This window comes from Silurus meridionalis, chromosome 22 (assembly GCF_014805685.1).
Source record: "Silurus meridionalis isolate SWU-2019-XX chromosome 22, ASM1480568v1, whole genome shotgun sequence".
Lineage (NCBI taxonomy): Eukaryota > Metazoa > Chordata > Actinopteri > Siluriformes > Siluridae > Silurus > Silurus meridionalis.
The window spans coordinates 15,603,385-15,620,791 of NC_060905.1; the positions used below are offsets into that span (position 1 = coordinate 15,603,385).

At 38.3% G+C, this 17,407-nt stretch overlaps 1 protein-coding gene across 3 annotated transcripts in view; it reads right to left on the reverse strand.

Moving 5' to 3' along the window:
• vps50 (VPS50 EARP/GARPII complex subunit) overlaps window positions 1-17,407 on the reverse strand; it is a 189,661-nt gene that overhangs the window by 126,669 nt on the left and 45,585 nt on the right. For all 3 annotated transcript variants that reach the window (XM_046834965.1, XM_046834968.1, XM_046834967.1), the window contains exons 10-11: window positions 11,410-11,452; window positions 9,393-9,491 (exon numbers count right to left, since the gene is read on the reverse strand). In XM_046834965.1, the coding sequence (XP_046690921.1) occupies window positions 9,393-9,491; window positions 11,410-11,452 (142 nt within the window). The remainder of the gene's footprint in view (window positions 1-9,392; window positions 9,492-11,409; window positions 11,453-17,407) is intronic.

A 17,407-nucleotide genomic window follows, 5' to 3' on the forward strand; every position in this document is an offset into this window, starting at 1 on the left:
AAGAGCAGAAAAAAAACATTAGCCACCTGTTAATATTGAGTGTATCATACTGTATATACATTGTTAAAATATGCAAAAAAATGTATTATGGACAGACGGACGAACGGACAGACGGATAGATAAACTAGTAGATTGAATAGATGGATAAGATGAATAGATGGTTGAAGGGTTAGAGGGGATGGGTGACAGATTGCATGGATGGATGGATGGATGGATGGATGGGTAGTTTGGTGGATGGAACAATAACTAGATGAGTGGCAAAATGAAAAGATGAACGGATGGATGGAGAGATGAATGATGGATGACCGAATAAATAAATGGTTCATCAAGCAGATGGGTGGCAGGATAAATAGATTAATGGATGAATGGATGAATGGATGGATGGATGGATGGATGGATCAATAAGTAGATGAGTGGTAGGATGGATGAATATATAGTAGATAGGTGGATGGAACAATAACCAGATGAGTGGAAAGATGGATGGATGGACTGATTGATGGATGGATAAATAACTAGATAAGTGGCAGAATGGATGGATGGATAGGTAGACAGATAGGTGGATGGGTGGGTAAGTTGATAAATAGATAGGCCGATAGACGGGTGGGTGGGTCTTTCGATAAATAGGTAGACAGATATATGAATAGGTGGTTGGATGGATGGAAGAATGGATGGATGGCAGGATGGATTGTTTAGTTAATGGACTGTTCGTAAAAGAATAATTTTAATAACAGCCTGTGAGCCTAAAAAAATGATATTTGAGCAATGGTCCGTATTTATATGACACGACTAATGGTAAGTTCACACGTCTCATTTTAATCCGAACAGGTCACCAATTGCTTTCAGCTGCCAGTAGGCAATTTTATGACTAGTTGCCATAGTAACTTTTACCCGTGTGTGGAACTTGCATTCCACTTTTGAAAACAGATCAAGAGACGAATTAAACTCAACTGGGAATTCGTAGCAAAGGTCGCTCAATAAAAACGCATACAATTAAATTTTTGGAAAATGTTTCAATGCTGGACATATCCAGATGTGGTCACCGATGGTCACTCATGCAACAGGACGTCACCGTGATTCTGTTTGAAGAGCATCTAACACCTTTCTGTTCCCATCTCTTCGCTGCAGCCTCTAACACTTGGGATAAGTAAGGTGTTGGCACAAACCTTTTCTATAAAACTGTTACAGCACGATCTGCATTCAGCTTTAAATCCAGGTTTGTTTTTGAGTTGTTGCTTCACAGCTCCAGGGGTTTGATTCAGGAACTTAGGTTACTGTGGAGTTCCTGCGCAAGTTCTCCCCATGGGATTCCTCCTGCTGTCCAAATCATGCTTCTGGGTAAACAATGCCTTCCCTAAATTATCTCTCTATGTGTCTCTATAAATGGATGGATAGAAAGGTAAATGAATGAGTGTATGTATGGGTCAGTGAATAAATGTGTGTGAATAGATGGATAGGTAAATAAATGGGTCAATAAGTAGATGGATGGATGGATGGAAGGGTGAATGCATGGCTGAGTGGATGCATGGATACATTAATGGATGGAAAGCTGGATAGTTGAATGTGTGAATAGAGAGATAAATTAATGAGTGGATGGATGATTCAATGAATGGAAAAGTGAATGAATGAGTGGATGGATAGATAGATGGATGGATGAGTCAATAACCGGATGAATGGGAGGATAAATGGTTGGATGGATGCATGGACAAATGGGTCAATAAGCAAATGGGTGGCAGGATGGATGGATAAATAGTTTCGACATATAAAAGTGGAGTTCGCACAGTGGCCTATGATGGACTCGTATTCCACAGAGTGTGTATTCCTGCCTCACGCCGTCTCTAGGCACAGACTCCCGACAAAGAACGTACTGAAGACGAATGAATAATGTGACATGTATATTTACAGGTACTTTGATTTTAAGCCAGATTTTGTGAGCAACCTGGAAGACGAAGTGAATTATGCAGATGCAACGTAAAACGTATCCATATTCGAGAACAACGATTGTGAAGCGCAATGATTTTTCACAACCTGAGTAATAAAACACGACCGTATTTTATTCGCTCACCTGCAAATACAACAAAGTGGAAAAATTCTCCCTCGTCGTCTGTCTCGCTATAACTTTCGACCGCACACTCAATGACCCGTTATTCATCAGCGTGGAAAGGAGGCCGGATTCGAGGGCCAAGAATGTAAATGAATTTGCAACTGATTAAAAATATCAATAAAAAAAAAAAAGTCAGCTGCATTGAAAAAAAAGAAAGAAAAAGAAAGAAAAACCTACTGCCCAATAGTCCTTTATTTACATACTGTATTTATACACCGCAGCTCATGCTGCACTAATCTATTCAGGAGATGTCACGCCAAGCCAAATAAAAAAATAAAAATAAAATAAAAGCAATATGAAGGCTCGAGTCATCCCAGAGCCAAGGGGAAAAAATTGCGAGGGGAAATTTTCCAATCATTTTCCGGCTGAGTTCGAGTTGCTTACTTACAAAATTTGAATATTACTGCATGACCTTGTTATAATAAATGAAGAAATTCTACATGTACAGCATTTGGACGAAACCCTTATCCAGAGTGAGTCCTGCTAGAAGAGGTACAACTATAGACGTCTTCTGGAACCTGCAATTCATCAAGCGACCAGTAGAGGACAGTAAGGAAGTAAATGTATTTTGTTACTGTATTTAAATAGCTTTTTTCGCGTAACTGTGCTTTACTGAAGTATTTTCTTTTGGAGAGACTTTAACTTCACTACATTTCAAAGTGAAATACAGTGGAACCCGCTTATCTCGCCCTCGGTTACCTCGACAACCCTATTAAGTCGACTTTTTGAAGTGGAACCGACAAATTCTCGCTTTTTCTAAGCATTTTTTATCGGTTATGTCTTTTTTTATGTTGCCGAACCCTAATATCTCGAGCACAAGGGGGGAAAAATTTGCCATTTAACGTTGGTTATCTCGGTGCAGCCGCAGAAGAACTCGCGGAAGTGGCGGAAAAATCAAGTCTTACAGCTGCTACTGGTGTTGTATTGTATACTGGTGAATCTCTGCTGTTAGTTGCACATATGCCTTTTGTTGTTAAATGTTATGCGATGAACGGGAGGCGAAAGCCACGCTTGGCGGCGCGGAACGTGGGATGACCAGCAAAAGCATAGAATAAACACCGGCAGGATCGGGGGGGAATCCGCGGTGCGCTTTGGGAAGAAAAGCGCAGCCGTTGAGAGAGTGCCGGTGGGAAGACACGTACCGGAATACGCATGAGCGATAACAACGACCGCCGTGAACCAACATATACCAACAATAACGGACCGGTGAGAGTGTGGAAGTTTAAATAGGAGCTGGTGATGATGCTAAACGAGCACCATATGTGCGCGATTGAAGCGGAGCTTCAGAGAAAGCGGCTGAGAAAGCACCTGACACGCTGAAGGGGGCCGAAGGGGGCGTGGCAGGTGGATTCCTGACAGATAAACATGTACTGTATGTATTTTTATAGCATGCCTTCATCAAACAAATCACAGCAACGCTGTTGTGTAAAAAAACCCTTCAAAAACACGTGAATGCACATTCTTATTTATTAACGCACATCATGTACATAAAGAAATTTCAAGCACGTTAATATATTGCTGCCATTTTGATTTTCGTTTATCTCGATCATCGGTTACCTCGATGCTTTTTGGCGACCCCCCCCATCGACATAACCGGGTTCCACTGTATTTGATTTTATTTAACTACATTTTGCGAAATCAATCGATTCTTTTTTATTTATGAGCGGATAAAAACGTAACTGTTCAAACATGCAGCAATCCATGAATCAGTGTAAAGCGCATGCTCCGTTTTAAACTAGTTTTGATTGGTGGTATCTACCTATCACCATCATACAGTTCAGCATCAGCTCAACAGCATGCAGAACATTTTAAGGGGAATAATTGATGGAAGAAACTCCAGACTCAAACTCGCCACAACACCAGTGTCCTTATTTGCACGATTTCTTTTAAAGTATTTGAGAATACGTTTTTGTGCTAATGATCATTTTAATATTTAATATAAAAACATCTTTTCTAATCCCGCCTGCAGGTATTCGCATGAACGTGTTTACGGGTCATTTTTCCTCTCGTTATAGAACAAGACTGAACTGATATTAGATTTGACCATAATGAATTGAATCGGTGCTGAAATTCAATTAGATAATAACCTCACAACCTTGCAAGAACATCAAAGCATGTTTAAATATCCTGAATGGAAGGGAACTCCTACTATACCTGTCCTACAGCAAATGACAGAGAAACAGATAAAGCCATCGATCAGTTTAAAGTCATTAAGACGGGGAAGTGGTGGTGGTTTATTATAGGAAACAAACCCACCTGCTAGGGGTGTTGAAATTAATCATTTCAATGATGCATTGTGATGCGGACGTTGACGATCCTGAATGATGCAGTAATATACCAAAATGGATTATAGCCTACTGACGTCATTTGACGTGCTAGCTTTAAATGGTGGATGGCGGTTACTGGTAAACACAAACTGGACAAGACACACACTGTGTGTAAAGCACACGCACAAATAAAATATGTACAGAGCAGAACACACATTCCTGCCTACATTTTTCAGTACAGGGCTTTTGGTTCTATGCCGAATGCAATTATTTTTACGTGCGTAACATAGTTATAATCTGAGTTCCCTCAGGAACGTTTTAAGATGTGGACCGCATGATTGTTTAGTCTCCGACATGCATTTTAAACACATATTTTAAGTATTACTAAACTTGAAAAAACATACACAACAATGAGAGGGGTATAAAAAATTAAACTCAAGTGTGACTGTGGCTACTAAAGCCTTACCGGAAATATGATACGGATATGGATTCTTGAGCATTTTATGTCTTGCTTCAATAATTTCTCTTGAAAGGGGGAAAATCCTGACAATTCCGTATTCCGAGAGAGAGAATAAAAGCAAAATAGTTAAGTAGATAAAATCTTTTAGAAAATTAAATATTAAACACACACACACACACACACACACACACACACACACACACACAGCTGTATTATTTAAATGGGATCTAACAACTATAAACTAATAAATGTAATTTTTCCATTTATTTAATCAAATTAATTTGTGCCAATTTGATCAATTACACAATTTAATCAATGCAATCAAAAGTGTATTGCATTCATTTGATTTATTCTATTTGATTTTTAAATATTTTAGTTAATAAAATATTATTTTATATATTATTCAACCAAGTTTTCAAAACGTAATCTTTTGATGTTCACAAATGTCAATACTAATAAACTGTGTTAATAAAATAAATAAAACGACAGCCAATTTTTTTGTTTTGCATTTCTAACAAAACCTTCTAACGGTCCCGAAATTTCAACGAACTGTGATTTAAAAACTGAGGTATGTACCGAACGGGGAATTTTGCATACCGTTACACCCACAGTAGAGAATAAGACTAATTTAAGAAACTACGTGTCGAATCGTGAAACCGGCGAAGATTTTTCCCCCTACCACCTTTTCCTACTGGAAAAAGTTACACAGAACAGCATGCACTGCAAAAACGGTGATTGTGAATACCTCTGTTCATCATCCCAACGGTATTCTATCCAGGGGGCACATTTACCTCATTTTAATGCAATGCTCTGGGAAGTGCTATCGGAAGTCTTTTCTGCCAGCTGCCTTCTCTGCAATGCTGCTCCCCAAAAGGGACTCGGCACCAGGCTCGAATGAATAACGAATAGCGGTGGCTGAATTCTTTCATATACGTAAGATCGACAGGGAGAATCACAATATATGTTGGCAATTCCCTTATACTTCAAAAGCTTTAATTAAAACATCAAAATATAAATTCCAATCTGACAATTTTCTGTCCAACCACAAGTATTTCCATCTTGCATAAAAAAAATAAGAATCAAATTATGTAAACCATCAGTGTAGAACCTTTTAAGAGAAATGCGCATAAAAAAAATGTTAAAAATAAAAACAACCTCTCCATCTTGCACAAGCATTCAGGAATTCTAGCCTTTTCCGTAAACGGGGAATCTTTGCTTGTCATCAGACGAAGATGACAAGAAGAAGATGAAGCCCAATAGGTCTGGGCTGCAATAAGACGGCAATAACAATAACACCAGCACTGCGACTCTGCAATCTACGATGCATAAGAAAGTAGTCAGAGAAGGCGGGCATTTTAGCACACTTTGGAGCTCTACAGTATCTCTAGTAGAAAAAAGCAATCCTTTTCAAAATCAGAGGTTAGTTGAATTTAGAAAAAGGAAAGGGTGTACATTTTATACAGTGGGTACAGAAAAGATAAACCCCCTTTTTTTAAAAAAGAAAAGAAAAAGGTAAATGTCCTTGCATGGCCTAGTCAGAACCCAGATTAAGCCCCACTGAAAATCTGGCCACCTTAAAAGTTACAAATGGTCAACTTATAATGTATCTGAATTTCAGCAGTTCGACTAAAAGTTAGCTTTCAAACCAATTTTTATTTTAGTTGTTAATATAGTTAAATCCCGATTGCTGGAACGATCGTTTATTGGCAAAAATGCATCCGATAGTTTTTCCAGCTTCCGGTCCGCTGTCATTACGAGAGCGGCCTCTAGGGGCAAATCGCTTTGTTTTTACACGTCAGACTGTGTGCTGCATGAACAGCACTATAATAAATGTATTATTTATAAGTGATTAATTCTATATTTATTAATGAACATTATCATTCGGTACTGTTTAAGATCAGCACTATTTTACATTAAGTGTTTGCTTTTTTTTTATGTCAATTTTAAATATCATCATCACTTGGTTAATCAGTTATCAACAAATACGATCCAACCCAGCTCATTTCATTAGCAATGTATATGGAAAAAATTTATATAAAATTTTTAATAGGTTATATATCTCTTGAAAAATAATGCTCCTTTGTCTGTACAGTGCAGAACAAAATAATAAACTAATCTAGCATTAGGAGGTGTAATAAATACATAATAAACTCATTACCCAGTAATACTGATAGTCACTCCAGTCCATAGAAGTTTCTGTTACAGACCGACCCGGCTCCCCATTAAAGAAAGAACGATTATGTGGGCATCACAGAAAATAGTTTGGGGACCAATGGACTACAGGCTGTATTAAAAAAAAGGTGGTCCAACAATGAATTAGTAATTCTGGGATTTATTTATAGAAAAAAAACTTCTGACATGGTGTAATATCTTTTACTTATAAGATACTCAGTTGCACTGAGTAAATATAGCTAAATAAAACAAAAACTGTGTCTGCTATTATTACAAAGCTTTTTATACCAACTGTACAGTGCATCTGAAAAGTTTTCACAGATTTTCACTTTTTCCACAAATTATGTTACAGCCTCATTTCAAAATGGATTAAATTCATTATTTTCCTTGAAAATTCTGCAAACAATACCCCATAAATGACAACATGAAAGTAGTTTGTTTGAAATCAAATCTGTTTGAAATTTGTTACAAATAAAAAAATAATGTTAAAAAATCACATGTACATAAGTATACACAGCTGTTAATCAATACTTTGTTGAAGCACTTTGGCACCAACTCCAGGCTCAAGTTGTTTTGACTATGATGCTACAAGCTATTTTTGGGCAGTCTCTCCCAATCTTCTTTGCAGAATCTCTCAAGCTCCATCAGGCTGGTTGGAGAGCATCAGTGAACAGCCATTTTTAGATCTCTCTGAGTCGTCCTGTAGCCACTCCTTCCCTGTTTGTTTAGGGTAGTTGTTTTGTTGGATGATAAATCTCCACCCCAGTCTGAGGTGCAGAGCACTCTGGAGCAGGTTTTCATCAAGGATGTTTCTGTAAATTGCTGCATTCATCTTTCCCTCGAGCCTGACTCGTCTCACAGTTCCTGCTGCTGAAAAACATCCCTACAGCATGATGCTGCCACCAACATGTTTCACTGTAGGGATGTATTGGCCAGGTGATGAGCGGTGCCTGGTTTCCTCCAAGCATGGCGCTTGGCATTCAAGCTAAAGAGTTCAATCTTTGTTTCTCATAATCTGAGAGTCCTTCAGGTGCCTTTTGGCAAACTCCATACTGGTTGTCATGTGCATTTTACTGAGGATTGGCTACCATACAGGCCTGATTGGTGGAGTGCTGCATAGATGGTTGTTCTTCTGGAAGATTCTCCTCTCTCCACAGAGAACCGCTAGAGCTCTTTCAGAGTGACCATCGGGTTTTTGTTCACCTCCCTGACTAAGGCCTCTTTCGCTTTGTCATTAGGGTGTATTGTTTAGAGAATTCTGAGGAAAATTATGAATTTAATCCATTTTGGAATGAGGCTGTAACATAAAAAATGTGGAAAAAGTGAAGCGCTGTGAATACATTCCCGAATGCACTGTAAATTATAGCAAGAAAGGTTACTGTCCTTTTTATTTATTTTTTTGGCCAAACAAATAGAGGGATTTCTGCTACACTGGCGAGCATTCTCATTAAAGAGCTTACAAATCATACATGAATACCTCTTAATGAATACCCTTTTCCTGCAAATCCTGCCTTGAATGAAAAAAATCTGATTATCACACAATAGCCTCTAGATCCAATAGCAGTGTAAACAGGAGCTGTGACTGCAGCATTACGCACTGAGGAGTCCTTCTCTGAAACAGTCTGACCATCTTTTTTTTCCTTCACATGAGGAGGGAAGTCATGAATCGATTTCTTGCCATGTGAAAAACATTAATCCTGAAGATCAATGGCACGAAGGCTACAGTGGGGAATCCTGCTAGATCAGTAGCAGGAAAATTATAGTTGGGAATCCTGGGGAATATATACACAACTACCGGTATATGGTGTACTGGAACAAACAATGATTTCATATATCTTATATATATATATATATATATATATATATATATATATATATATATATATATATATATATGTATATATATATATATAAAATCGAGACATCATAAAACATCAAGTTTTGCCGATTAATCAGCACCGAGAGTTGACTGCTGGAACTGATAGTTTTTCCGGGTTGCGTTACACAGTACGAGAGTGGCCTTTAGAGGTTTGTTTTTTAGTTAGCGTTATTTTTTTGTTTTTAGTTTGAATGCATGTCTTTTATTTTCTTCAATATTTATTAATATAATTAATATATTCATATTTATTGTATTTAGCACATTTTCATGATTCAGTACTTTTTATTTTTCTAACCATGTTCAGTATTATTTTACATGGAGTGTTTGTTTTTTTTAATCGGTCGCTTATTCTGTTACTGGCAAGTATGATCCAACCTAGCTATCAGTACATGGTTGACATCTAATAATAACAAAAATAATAAATATATTTATACTAATGATTATACTAATATATATAAATAAAATATGGTTTAAACCAAAAGTTTAAACCAGATGCTTTTGCGACTCACTCACCTGAGTCTTGCCCAATAACGAGTATGCATGCTGAACTCTGGTGTAGTGAGCGACATCAAAGTGCTTGCAGGTTTTCGACAGTGCCACATCCAGCTGCTCCTACACACACAAGGAGAAAGAGAGCGAAATGTTTGAAGGGCAGAAGGGACAGAGCTGCATTATGGCTAATAGGCAGTAGGAAACATTCTTTCTTAATAACTGCACTCTCTGGAGAGAACTGTGGTGGTGGGGGCAGATCTCTGGGCCAGATCTCTGGCCCAAATGATTGTATAGAGCTGATCTTCCAAAAACCCTGATTTAAATAAAAAAAAAAAAAAAAACTGGCACATATAAAGCACAATAAATTGGATGAAGAACACAATCCCTATACTACATGATAAATCATCTAACCAGAAATGTACAGTGGGAGAATTTTACATCTGTCTGAAATTAAATTATGATAAAAAAAAATGTATCCATGCACACACTATTTCTTTTTTATATCTTGGATAATACAAAAATACATATTTTTTCAGACACTTATAAATGAACACAGGACAGAGCTACTAGATACTTCTTAATCTATGAACCCAGACGTTTGCATCACACACACACACACACACACACACACACACACACACACACACACACACACACACACACACACACACACACACACACACACACACACACACACAGGATCATAAATTGATTTACAGAAAACTACAATCCTAAGATCTGTCTGTGGTGGAGTTCCGTATGTTCTCCTTATTCACTGGGTTCCTCAAACCTTTGGAAACCCCTTGTAGTTTTGCTTTATATGATATGAAGATAAATGTTTGTGCAGCCAACGTGCCCTTGTAGACGAATGAATGAACATAATGATGATAGGCGGGTATAAGAGTGTACAGCGACACAGCCGTCATCGTAAAGGTCAGTTAAATCAGCGTACGTTACATTTTTCCCCATCTGACAAAACCTCGTTTTGGCTCCCAGCAAAGACAGAAAGTGACGTGACCCCAAGGAAATGCATTCACATTCATTTCCACTCCACAGAAAAATGAGCAGACCACCGCTGAGACTTACAAAAAATAGCAGGCAAAAGCTTGGGAGGTTTTTTTAAGGAGAAAGAAAAAGGGGGGAGAAAAAAAATAAAAAAATCAGGTAGCATCTGTAAGAGATTGAAATTCTCCACATCCCACATGTAGTTGTTGATTTTTTATTTTAATTTCAACTAAATACACCCGTGGTAACTTAAATTTAAATAAGAGTCTATGCATTTTGTTTCTTTGTTTTCTCGCGATCGCGAAATTTTCTTATACGACTATTTAACGGTCATTATCCAAGATGCTGCTTCTAGAACATGCTCTTATGCCAAGTACAAAGAAAAATGAAGTACTGATCATGAGAAAACAATGTTTGTTATGTCGAGATCATGAGAAAATTAAGTCGTGATCACGAGAAAACAAAAAAGGAAAAATATATTATAATGTATGGCTTTATAGGACTTCCATAAATTAGAGCATTAATAAGAGCATATCATTATTATTATTATTATTATTATTATTATTATTTTATTTTTTTAATGAAGGAAATGGGTCAATTATTTACTTGGATTATTTGCCATGAACTTTACCATAATGTAAAAAAAAGTGAAAGAATCATTTAACAAGAAAATTAAAAATTAGCAAAATAATTATAAAAACAAGAAATAAAATATTATATATATAATATAAAAAAAAAATCTGATATAATACTAATACTGAGTCTCTCTCTCTCTGTCTTACTCTCAATTCTTTTGCATATAATTATCTCCTCTATTACTAAGTCCACAAAGAAAACACTGTCCATCTCCAGCTGCAGGGAAACACATGTTCTCTCACACACACACACACGTATACACACACACACACACACACACACACAGAGCACCACTCATGCTTATGTGTAAGCTCAGACCTCACAAGCCGAGTCTAAAATTGGAAGAACTTTCACAGCTGAGTATCTTAAGGGCAGGATGTTTTTGATTTCTACATACCTCGATTTGTTCCAGAGTGTCCTGCAGCTTCGAGTTCAACTCGCTGAAAAGAAAAAAGGGCACATTTCAGATCAGGTTTAGCGATCACAAGCCCGAATAAAAACCTGTTCCTCAATTAAAAGTGTGTGTGTGGGGCGCGATGGATAAACTTTGTGAAACTGATCGATAAGATGCTTTTTGGACATCCTGTTCTACATTTAGACCACTTATAAGAAACCTTATAAACCTAACCCTTAACCCTTAACCCTTAGCCTAACCATTTGGACTAGCTGCCAAGCAAATTAATAGTTAAAAGGAAAAAAAAAAAGAAAAGAAAGGTACATGTACATTACAGTGGTGGACGAACTACACAAACCATGTAGTTGAGTTAAAGTAGAGAGTAAAAGTGTCCCTTTAAAACTTTCACTTGAGTAAAAGCACAAAAGTATTTTCCCTCAAATGTACTCAAGTATCCAAAGTACTGTTATTTATTATGGCTATAATGTTCCGATTATCATTTTGCTTAATCAATTTAGTTATTTAAAAAGACACTAATTGAAACCTTTCATGTCATTATCATGAGCCCAAAACCTACTTTTCTACATCATTGTAAAAAAAAAAAAAATACAAAAAAAATACAAAATATCACACATATAAGGCCACGGGTGATGTGGCTTGCTGTGTGATTGACCAGTTTTTATCCGCTCCTAAATTAAAAGGTACAACTTATTTCACATAAATGTAGTTGAGAAAAAAGTACGATATTTAAAATGTAGAGAAGTTAAAGTCAAAGTCTCCCCAAATGGAAATAAAGTACAGTACTTAAGTATGGTAAAGAATTACATTCACTTCCTTACTGTCCATCACTGACAGCCATTAAACAGCACCCCCTGGAGCACAGAGGGTTAGGGGCCTTGCTCAAGGGCCTCAAAAGTGGCAGTTTGGCGATACCAGGGCTTTGAACCACCAACCATTCTATCACTAACCCAGAGCATTAACCAGTTCTACCACTTCCTCTTAAAAGGTAAAGAATATGATGTTTGATTACTAATATAAACATCAAACAAATAATCAAAGATAAAAGATCACACACAGGATTAAACGTTGAATAAAAACGATTTAACACTAAAAGTATCTGAGAAAGAAAAGGAGTTTCTTTTCAATCACTCTGACAGCAGATGCACCGAGTGCGTGGTTGCGAGACTCTGATGGAGAGCTTTTGACTCACTGAAATGTAGTAGATTAGTAAAGACTACCGTCTGCCTTTTAGTGCACGGGCCTAGAAAACCTGCTGAGTCGGCCGTTCTTCCGGATTAAGTCTCTCAACAATTAACTCCTCTTCGCTGCACAGATACCCCGGGTGTCTAGCGAAGATGAAGCCTGAAATATAAAACGAGGATATTGATACTGAAAATATCCCGTTAGCACAGACCCCTTGGGATGGAACGAGTGCTGAACAGGATGCCATCAATCTGGTTCCACTATGAGAACTCGTGGCCCAAATACAATGAACGGTTCATATCCAGGATCGAATCTGGAGCTGGAGAGAATAAGCAGGAGGCTCTGGAAATACGGGACGCTCTTGAAAACATTTTTGACATTTTTGTTGCTATATGTAAATAAAAGATGATTGATGTATAAATAAATGCAGGTAGTCCCCGATTTACGACAGTTCGACTTGTGATTTCTTACGATAGCGATACAAGAAAATTGTAAATATTGTAAATTTTACGTCCGGCAGGCAAATGTTGCATCGTGTATGCGTTACGAAGCGTTAGCACGCTGCCAGGATGTACAAATATCCCGGCTTGTGAGATGCCTTACTATCTCCAGGGGTCACTAACCTTTTTGAACCGAGAGCTACTTCTTGGGTACCGATTAATGTGAAGGGCTACCAGTTTGATACACACTTCTGAAATAAACAATTTGCTCAATTCACCTTCAATTATATGTTATTATTAATAATTAATGATATTCATCTATATCTAGTCATCTATATTTTGTCATTTTTTAATTCACACCAATGCAAGTGTGATTTTGTCAGGGAACCACCAGCCACGCCTCCCTCCAAGGCTCTAATTCTCACTCAGCCTCTTCCTGCTCTAATCACCTACACCTGTTTCCCATTACTTTTCCCCTTTATAAAGTCCCAATTCCACCGCACTCACTGTCGGATCTACTCGTTGCCATGAGAGATCTACCGGACTTTCTACCACTAGTATTCCCTGTACTTTCATGCTCTCGGCTCCGCTTCGGAGAAAGCGCTCAAGATAGGATTGCCTTTAAAGGTTCACACTGGCGATCATCCCTGGACTACCAGCATTACGGATTCTACCCGCATTACGGATTATAACCGCTCTCTGGATCGTACTTCTACTCAAGCCTCTGCCTTGTATATGTTTAGACTAAATAAAGACAGGTTTTTTAACCATACTTCGGTTTCCGACTCTTGGTCTATCCGTGACAGATTTAAAAAGGAATAGCAACTAAAAAAATTAAATAAGCTCCCTGGTAAGTGGCACAATTGTGAGCTTTTTTTTTTTTTTTTTTAAAGGCCCACGGGTGACCATGTTGGCGACTCCTGCCTTACTATCTCCGGCTGTTGAGTATTATTTATATTTAAAACAAGTAATTGCTCGTCGTAATATATGCAATTTAAAATATGCAATATGATTGTATTCGAATGTTAAAATAAAACAGTAAAAAAAAGGAAAATAAAATATAAAGGCAGCCGGGATAAATATTCCCCTGAAGTTCAAGCTAAATATAGGGTTTTGCGCCTCGCAGAACGCCACTGTGGGTATTCCAGCAGTCGTTTCACAGCCACTCTGTTTTACTGCCAGTGCTCTGAAATGAGAGGAACAGATGTTGAAGGCTTCCTGTGTACAACGGTCAGTCTCCTGCTAAAGCGGCATGCCAACTTTGTGAAGAACGCCTGAGACGACGCACGTGTCTCCACCATGCCAGCCTTAACAAGGACATTAAATCCGACTTTGAAATGTTAAAAATATCAAAATACTCGAACAAAAAATCGGTGTAAAAGCACAGAGAGGTCACAGCGAGACACACATCCCCTCTGGTATAAAATCAGCTTTATAAAGGTCAAGATGACAAGCGTACAGGACGTACGTGTAGCATGATTCCGATGTGTGGGATATAATAATGGTTATTATACAAGCACGTGTAATTATTGTCCGTGGATCACGAAGCACTGAAGCATTCATTTAGAAATAATTTTAATAAAGAGAACCGTTATATTCAAAATGTATGACTTTTTGAATGTTAAAGTTTTTTAATTGAAAATAATTTGACAAATACTTTTTGAAGGACACAGATAAGGACACTAATGCGGTCATTGGTATGTAAGTGTGCCGTACTTGGTGAGACACAGCCAGGAATGTAGACTGACTTGGCACTCGTGAGCATCACAATAAATCAATGCGGTGGAGACGGGCACCGAAAAAGCTTCGATATAATCTCAAACCCAGACAATAACGTCTGGTACATAATCCTTATTATTAATATTCATTTATTTTTCTGACAAATACTGAATAATGGTTATATAGCGTAACGTATTTATTCGTACCGACTCTCCTCAAATAAGCCAGTACTTAGTCTGATTATTTATTTACTTACTCATATTTTTGGTCAAAAATGATGAAAATCCCAAACAGCAGTTTCTATATACCTGTATATTAACCGGTGGCAGGTCGTGGATTTCACCACAAGGCCCTCAGTGGTGTCCTACCCGAATCAATCCACCTCTTAATACCATCATTATGACATCACAGCTATAGAAACGATCAATATTAGAGAGAAACGCAGTACAACAGAGCGCCGCATCAGACAGGAATCTCATACGGCGAGAATGAATGGCATAACAAAAGCAAAAACCCAATGAACACAATTCAACAATTCTCCTTTCACTGTAGCCACAGCCGCATACATCGTCTCCAGCAGAAACATTGATATTGACCTCATAACCTCAAGCCCCGGGTTTTAAGTGCATCCTTTTCTGTGCGGTACGGTTTTCCTTTGGATTTGAAACGAAGGCAAGGTGTGTTTTTATGCAAATTCTACAGGAAAGTATAAATGGTTTATAAAAAAGTGACAACTGTTTCGAACTATTTTGATTTTCCCTCACTATGTCCAGCTTTTCCTAAAAAGTCAGATCCATTTCTTCTTCTCTGTCAAGTCAAGACAAGTTTATTTCTATAGCGCTTTTCACAACAGACATTGTCACAAAAGCAGCTTTACAGAAATCAACAGTCAAGGTGAACGCTTTGCATTTATCCCTGATGAGCAGCCGTGGCGACTGTGGCAAGGAAAAACTCCCTTAGATGTCATGAGGAAGAAACCTTGAGAGGAACCAGACTCAAAAGGGGAACCCATCCTCATCTGGGTGACATCAAGAGTGTGATCATAAATCTTTCAACAATACAGAACACTGGAGAGTGAGAACTAACATGAGCACTGGAGTGTGTGATTATGAGTAATGTTCTTTCTACAGTCTTATACAGTTATTTGAGGTTGTGGAACCAGGAGCTACTGAGCAACTCATAAAATAGCTCAACATTGTGATCATAACAGATCCAACACCAGCTCTGTCAGACATTGTGAAATGAAAAAACAGCTATTGTATCCACATGAATATTTGAACTTGTGCAGTTTGCTACAGAATCGGGTAGCGAGCTTTGACTAGTGCGCTTTCTGACCATCCAATCGAAGGACGTGAAAATGCCGATGTGACTGGGTGCCTGCTAGTGGGCCTTGGAGTGACTAAATGCTACAAAATGAAGAGAATAGAGTTTTGGGAATAGTTTAACACGTTTAAAATGCCTTTTGAACTTCCCATTCCTATTATAATAACCGCCACTCTTCAGGGAAGATGTTCCACTAGATTTTGGAGTGTGCTTGTAGAGATTTGTCCTCATTCAGTTACTCAAGTCAGGTACTGATGCAGGTGAGGTGAGGAGGCCTGTGGTGCTGTCAGCTTTACATTAATCCCAAAGGTGTTTGATAGGGATGAGAGTAGTCAACGTGCAGTTTGTATAGCAGTACAGATGTACTGTCCTCTAAAAATAACTCAACATACAACCATTTTTTCTAAATAGCTGGGAACAAAAGTAAGTACACCATAAGTGAACATGTCAAAACTGTGTTTAAAGTGTAAATATTTTTTTGTGAGCAGCATTGTTATCCAGCACAGCATAAATCCTCCTGGGTATGGAATTCACCAGAGCTGCACAGTTTGTTGCTGGGATCCTTTTCCACTCCTCCATAATGACATCAAGGAGCTGCTGGATGTTAGACACATGGCGCTTCTCCACCTTCTGCTTGAGGATCCCCACAGGTGCTCAATAGGGGGGTTTAGGTCTGGAACATACTTGGCCACTCCATCACTTTCACCTTCAGCTTCTTGAGCAAGGCAGTTTTCATCTTCCCTGTTTGAGGTCATTTTAATGTTGAAAAACTGCTGTTTGGCCAAGTTTCTGAAGGGAGGGCGTCATGTTATGCTTCAGAATGTCACAGAACATGTTGGAATCCATGTTTCCCTCAATGAACTGCAACTGTCCTGTACCTGCAGTACTCATGCAGCCCCAGACCATGATGTTACCACCACCATGCTTGACTATAGACAAGACACAATTTTCTTGGTGCTCCTCACACATGCTGAACACCTTCTAAGCCAAACGAATTTATCTTAGTCTCATCAGACCACAGGACAGAGTTCCAGTAATTCATGCTCTTGCACAGGTTGTTCTTCAGCAAACTGTTTGTTGGCTTTCTTGTGAGAAGCTTCAGAAGAGGTCTAGCAGCACCAAAGCACAGCCTGGCAAAAGTTTCGGATACATTTTCTTTTTTGTTTAGCAGGCAGGCCATGGCGGTAGTAAGCAGTCATTTGCAGCCCAGCACAGTCGCCAGAACTGATTCTGCAGCCGTACGTTTATAGAGTCGCTTATATCCCTGTAAGAGCATGTGAATACCGACAGTCACAATGCAACTCCATTAACATTAT